The sequence below is a fragment of the Scedosporium apiospermum genome (genome assembly GCF_000732125.1).
Source record: "Scedosporium apiospermum strain IHEM 14462 chromosome Unknown SEQ_SAPIO_0022, whole genome shotgun sequence".
NCBI classification, from domain to species: domain Eukaryota; kingdom Fungi; phylum Ascomycota; class Sordariomycetes; order Microascales; family Microascaceae; genus Scedosporium; species Scedosporium apiospermum.
In genome coordinates, this window is record NW_015971723.1 from 982,390 (window position 1) to 989,291 (window position 6,902).

At 51.3% G+C, this 6,902-nt stretch overlaps 2 protein-coding genes and 1 pseudogene across 2 annotated transcripts; 1 reads left to right on the forward strand and 2 right to left on the reverse strand.

The window, feature by feature from the left end:
- Positions 1-82: 82 nt before the first annotated feature.
- On the reverse strand, positions 83-1,312 carry SAPIO_CDS0546 (uncharacterized protein; the record flags this gene model as incomplete). Its single annotated transcript, XM_016783300.1, has 3 exons — positions 83-1,009; positions 1,185-1,198; positions 1,291-1,312. The coding sequence occupies 3 exons, from the start codon at positions 1,310-1,312 to the stop codon at positions 83-85; spliced, it is 963 nt and encodes a 320-aa protein (XP_016646500.1).
- Positions 1,313-2,500: 1,188 nt separating this feature from the next.
- Positions 2,501-3,285, forward strand: SAPIO_CDS0547 (PQ loop repeat protein; the record flags this gene model as incomplete). Its single annotated transcript, XM_016783301.1, has 2 exons — positions 2,501-2,563; positions 2,653-3,285. 2 exons carry the CDS (start codon positions 2,501-2,503, stop codon positions 3,283-3,285), a joined length of 696 nt encoding a protein of 231 aa, XP_016646501.1.
- A 721-nt stretch (positions 3,286-4,006) lies between these two features.
- SAPIO_CDS0548 lies at positions 4,007-6,415 on the reverse strand (annotated as a pseudogene; the record flags this gene model as incomplete).
- Positions 6,416-6,902: the final 487 nt, after the last annotated feature.

Here is a 6,902-nt window from a genome sequence, read left to right on the forward strand (position 1 = left end):
AAATATGAGATGATCAAAAGACAAGAGATCCCTATGTTGACCTCTAAGATTATACAGCCTCTCCCTTGCTATGCCTTCCATCTCATCCTTCCATCTCAACATCTCCACCCTGTTTCCTCGCTGCCGTAATCTTCTGCATAGCCATCCACTCCGCCTCCCGCTTCGCCGTCGCATCCTTAATCCACTCATCAAACTTCCCCTCCGCAACCTTGGCCTTAACAACGCCCTTGAGCACCTCGCCCGCGAAACCGACAAAATTGTGTCTCCGTAGGGCATTCTCAAACATCCAGGCCTCGCGCTTCCTCTCCTCCGCCTCGAGGGTATCCACGTCTCCAATCTCCCGGGCCGCCAGCCGTCGATCCCTCACGACGGCGAGCAGATTAAAGCGTATCTCCGAGGCATCGTAGCGCGCGATGCGCCTCTGCAGCACGTCCATGACTTTCGCAGCGAAGGCCTCGGGCGCCGCGGCGCAATCGCCGTGCGAGATGGGCGCGGGCTGCAACCCGTCCAGCTCGTACAGCTTCCCATTGATGGGCAAATAGGCGATGAAATGAAACGCATCATCGGGCTCCCCCTCCTTTTGCGTCTCGTCGACAAAGGGACTACTCTTGGCGAAGCTATTATGCACCTCCCTGATAAGCTCGGAATTGCTCAGCGCCTCGCCACGGATATCCGGCGGCAACACGCCCGCGAATTCTTTGAACTCGGCGAGCTGCGTGCCGACGTCGATCTCGGGCCGGTTGAGCACGACGCTGAGGAGGGCTTGCGTGCCGCAGGCGTTTTGGATCGTCTGGTGGGCGAAGAAGATTTCCTCGGAGGCGGCATGGTCGTAGGTCCCGTCGTGAGGGGCAGAGGCCCCCATGTAAGGGCGGTCGGTGGGGAATTTGAAGAGGAAGATTACGCCGTAGACTGGGTGAAGGGCGGAGAGGTAGGAGGGGTCGAGGGAGAGGAGTTCTTCGAATTGGACGTCTTTTACGCCGAGGTTTTCGAGGAGGTATGTGAAGACGCCCTGGAGAGGAGAGCATTGTTAGCTGTTGGTTTCTTCTTCTTTTTACTTTGTTCTTTTCTTCTTCTTTTTTTTTTTTTTCTCTCTCTCTCTGAAGAATAGCGGCGAGCTGTATCTGACGAGCTTCGAAGGTCTTCGGGGAAGGGTAAAGATGGCAAACAAGTGGAATCACACATACCGCATCGGACTCGACTGTAGCAGAGATTATCGGTCAGTATACCTCAGTAAATAGATAGGCGCCAGAGCTGTATCTGGGGAAGAACGAGCTCAAGTCAGGTACTCACTTGTATTCCAACCTCCACTCATCCTTCTGTGATGTTTAATAGTTCTGCGGGAGAAACGTGGAGTGATGTAGCGCGGTGGTATGTGGTGGGGTGTGGCTCTGGTCAGTCGAGCTCAGTCTGCTGCGCAAATTTGCAGGTTGGGGAGCTTTCAATGTTGTTCTTGGAGAGCTTCGCAGTTCAGCAAGGTCTGGTGTGTTTGATTTTAGGTAGGAGCTGACGTTGCTCTGGGCGGTTGCTTTGGGGCGGTTTCTAAAGCTATGGTCCCATTTGTCACTTGTCACTTTTTCTTGAACCTCTGTGCGAGACATGGGACGCTAAGCATTAATCCGTAAAGTGATATACCGCTAAAAAGGGGGCAATCCAGTTGTCGGGATGTTCGATTCAAGACGGAAAATAATTGTGCCAACAGTCTTTTTTCAAAATATTTCCCAGATTTTAGTATTTTGGAAAGTCAATTCCCAAGCTCTTGCCGAAGAAAGTGTACTCGGTCTCATCGTCGCAAAGCGAACCGGACGAGGCTGTCCTGGCGCTTGTGTCCTCTTCGTATACTTTCACTTTCTGCTTATTGTTCCTGTTCTTCGAGATCTGACAACCAATCCTCTCCCAGGGTTGAAGCTCAGCTCTCTTTTTCCCACGTGCTCCTTCTTTTCCTTTCTCGCTTCTTCAGGGTATCCGTCTGCACTAGCACTTTACTATCCCAGAGTTGTCTGGGGCGCTGAGGGATGGGCGGAGCTATTGAGCAATGCTTTCCAAGGTTGCACTCCATCAGGCCGGGATCGGGATAGCGTGGGGGAACGCGAGCTTTTTCACACCCTGCTCTACGAAGTATAACCTTATCAATCAATATCCATCATTAATCTTCTTTCCTCTTACCTTTAAATCACCGATGCTGCCTGTCAAATCCTAGCCTCCAACTTCACAAACTAAAGAATTCCTCGTCTCTCCTCAGTTCCCAGCGTTGAGCCTGTGTCCTGGCCGTTCCTGTTCCTCATCTCATCCTCCTACGCTAGTTGCTGAGCCAAGCCGGTTCGCGTCCGAGCTTTGATACGACAATCCCGTATCGCTGTGATCTTCATATCAAAAAGACTGAGTAGAAAGCACTTGAAGACAACACCCGCACAATAGACCAAAACCCCCCATCCGCTCCTCCTCGGATCTCCTCATTGTCTTCAGCCGCTACCTCCAAAAGAAACAAAGGGCACAAAAAAAAATGGATAATCCAATAGCCGCAAACATCCTAGGAACCGCCGGCGCAGTCTGCTGGTCCATCCAGGTCCGTCCACCCACGATGATCACCACCACATCACTCCCTCCCTAAGAAAGAAAGGGAACAACCAAAACTTATACAACCCCCCACCACAGCTCATCCCCCAAATCATCAAAAACTACCGCCTCCATAGCACCAAGGGCCTCCATCACACAATGTACATATCCTGGGCCATTGCCGGCATCCCCCTCGGCGTCTACAACCTCGCCCAAGACCTCAACGTAGCCCTCCAAGTCCAGCCCAACATCCTCATCTTTCTCAGCCTCGTCGCCTGGGCCCAGTGCAAATACTACGGCGATCGTTGGCGCTTACCCCGCGTGCTGCTCGCCACGGCCCTGGTCGGCGCTTTGATCGGCGGCGTGGAGGCCGGGTTGTATTTCGCGCTGAGGTTAGGAAAGAGGAGGGGGGTCGAGTGGCCTTTGACGTTGATGGCTGTGTTGGCTGCGCTGTTGCTTGCCGTTGGCGTGTTACGGTATTATTGGGAGATTTATCGGGCGAGGTCCGTTCAGGGTATTTCGTACTTGTTTGTCTCTATCGATGCTGGTGGGGACCTTGTTTCCATTCTTGCTATCTTGTTTAGCCCGCGGATTGATGTTGTGGGTATCGTCGTCTACTCGGTCGAGTTGGTACTTTGGATCGGGATTGGACTCTTGGGCGTTCATTATAGGCTGCGGGTGTGGATATGCAAGAAGCTGTCGAAAGAAGAAGAAGGAGGAGAAAACAGTTGAATCGAAACAAATCCATCTCCATCAGTGACGCCGATTCCCTACCTCCGCTATGAGTAGTACCACGAAAGCCTACCAGGCCGGGGTCGATGTAACAAGGAACCTAAACGAAGCACGAAATCGACACATATTAAAGACTCACGACCCAGAGAGGAGACATGCCGGATTCTCATCCCCCCAAGTCTGTCAAACTGTGAGACCAGGATATGGTATATCATCTACCCTGTACCTCCAGAAGCCAGCCAGGACTGGTATCGGTAGACCATTAACTCGAACCACTCAGGTCAATCATTTGCACTCGAGCAACCATCAGCATCACACAAAACGTCCTTTCTCCAGGTTGCTCATTCCATAATGCATTTTGCTCCCTACTTATTGATGCCATGCCAAAGTAACTACCACCTTCACAATCCAATGGCCGATCCAAATTCGGCCGTATAAAAACACCTGCGGATCAAATCCTAGGCCTCTTGAGCAAATTCGCTCTGTCCAGCGGCATACATCCCTTCGTAGAAACATTTTCGTATGATCCATAATTCGTCCCGGCTCCCAGAGCTAGAAGAGGGCGCACATTCCATATTCCACACCAGCCGCGAACTTCGCGTCACTCTCAGTTACAAATACATTTCATAAAACATATAACCTCACACTTGACCTTTGCTGCAAGGTTTCGGCTCAAGAACTTTTGACCGTGAAATCTTGGCAAAAAAATGCCAATTTCCCATCAATCCTTTGTTGAGGGAGATCGCGTCATGAATGCCTGCGGAGGGGAGGCAACGCTCATGCTGGCCTTGCCTTCCGACGCCGAATTCTGACAAGACAGGTCAACCGAGCTTTGTCCGTCTCCAAGATTCAGACCTCGTTTGCTCTGACTCGCCGGGTCGACATTCTCGCGGCGCATCCGGCGTCTATTCATCGCGCGTACGAACCATGGTTGTTGTCCTGGTCCTTTCCATGTCCAATACTCCTTGAGGTCATACTCGCGTGGTTCTAGTCGGCCTCGAGAAATCCACACGACGGCCCCAATGGTAAGATTAAGAGCGGCGTATACGAACAAACCCCTGTGCGAGACATGTTAGTATTGTGTATGCGTGATATAGAATTTTTGACAATATGAGAATAACCTACGCAATGAGTCCATAAGCCACGCTGTAACTGAACGGAATGAAGGCCATGACAACGAATGACGGGATTGCATCTCCCACGTATCTCCAGTTGATGGCGGTTATTTGACGAATCATCATGCAGCCAACCTACAGACATTCAGTCAGTGAGTGTTACCTTTCTTATATAATTGAGCTGAGAGATATTCTTACCAACATCAGGGTGCATCCGGTGGCCCACGGGGGAATGGACGCAAAGATTGGGGCAAAGAAGATTGAGATCAGGAAGCATAGTCCCGTTGTCATCGAGGTCAACCCAGTCCTGCCACCTTCGGCAATGCCGGCTCCGCTCTCGATAAAGGCTGTGACCGGAGAACATCCAAAGAGTGAGGCTAGGGAGATGCACGATGCATCTGTGCAATAGGCGAGAGTGGATCTTGGGAAGTCTCCATCACTAGGGTCAACTACACCACAGAACCTCACCATCGAGTAGAGCGTCGCCGTGGCGTCGATGATATCCACGTAAAGGAATGTAAACAGGGCAAGAACAAAGTGCGAGCCCTTGGACGTGATATCCCAGTCGAGCTGACCCAAGGTGTGCTGAATCGGATGTAACTCAGTAACCTTTTTGAAGAACTCAAAGCGCGAGTTACCATCTGGTGTATCAGGGAAGTATGTGATTGATGTATTTCGCCTAGTGTTCATCCCCGTTGTTAGTCTTGTTGTTAGTCTTGTGTGATTAGGGGATGCCATCTTGAGATTTTCTTTACTTACGGCCATGAGAGGATTGAGACAAAGGCAATTCCAAGAACAAGGGCATATTTAACTCGGAACGCCATGAGGAAAGAGCTTAGAACACCTCCTCCGAGCACGCCAACCCAGAGCTATAGAAGGTTAGTAACTGAGCTTTCTCAATTCCAATAACATGCGATGAACTCACCTTAGGGTTGGTCATCAAGCCTCCATCACACATGCCCGTTTCCGCGTTGATCTGCTCCGGGCGACATCCCGCCAGGGCGAGGGGAGTGGCATGCCATCCACCAGTGATTGCACCGATGCCTGCCGAGTACGAAAGACCAATCTCGGTTAGGAACATGCCAATTCCGACCCCGGTCGCTGTCTTTATCGTCGCCGGTATGAGCTTGACGAGCCATTGCCGCATCCCAGTTAGGGCAAGGAAGATGAAGACCAAGCCTTCTACAAACACGGCAGTCAAGGCCAACCTGTACGGGATTGTTCCGGAGCCGTTGGCCCCGACGACCTGGAAGGCGAAATAGGCGTTGAGACCCATGCCCGGTCTATATTCGGGTTTGCCTATTAGTCCAGAAAACTCGAACTGACTGGGCCCTGGAGCAGCAAACTTACCCGAGAGCGACAGGGAGGTTTGTCAAAAATCCGAATAGAAAGCTCGAGAAGCCGGCAACAGCGGCGGTTGCTGTGATGAGGTCTCTCCTTACCTCTGAAAGGTCACAATTACCAGGTTAGTCTTCCGAATATCGAGGCAGATATGATGGGGTTCTTCACCTTCTTTGCAAGCGCTATACGATTCTATCTCATCGCAATCCAACCTGTTGGTCAAGTCGCACTCACAGGTTCCACCAGTTTGCGAGAGGATGGCGGCCTGGGAGGGAATGCCTGTCAGTTATCTTCCAATACCGTCTACTTAGGGGTTGCCCGTAGTTCAGTGATTCAAGGAGGAATCCATACATTGACGGCTATGATGTACGCCATTGTTGCGAAAGTCGTTATTCCCGCCCGGATCTCTGCGAGAAATGTGGCAGTTGGGATTTCCTTGGGCTAGGTAAAGATAATACAGTTAGCTCCAAGGAACACAGTAATGTCCGTCGTGATTGCAGCAGTTCACTCACATGTCCAGAACCTCTAAGTCTAAAGATTCGACCAAAAGTAGAAGACGACACGGTATCGTCGAGCGCCATGATAGAACGGACCCATCCACGGAACTTTTCCTTAAGGCTCGCCATTAGAGGAAGCGGCTCCTGGGGCGGTTCTGTGTGCTCCATTTGTTCCATCTCGCAGGTTCTTGGCTGTATATAACGTCTGATATACAGCGTACAGCTCGGTATTTATTTGAAACAATAGGGGACCTGGGAGAGAGGGAAATTTAGATTAAAACGGATTAGAGCTGAAGTATTCGGCAGCTCTCACCTCCGCCACGGCCGCGCTGTCGTGTTGTCTGGGCTGTTATGAAGGAAACGAATCCAAAAGAAGTAGGATAACGCCAAGCAGAGCGGGCTTCTCCAGCCGTAAAGCGGGTAGAGGAGGGGGATAGAGGTGGAGGGTAGTCGGCGAGGATTCCAATGCTTCGATAGGAAGAACCAGTTTGAACAATACCGGAATCTTGAAGGCTGCCAAATCTGGAGGGGTACCCAATTTGATAAACCCTTCGGCGGTGGCGGCAGCACACAAGCGTCGAAGAAGCAAGTCAATCAGGGGATCGGCATTGACAGAGACCGGCCACTTCTGGAGGGGTTGGCAGGTGGGGACGACAAGTGAAAA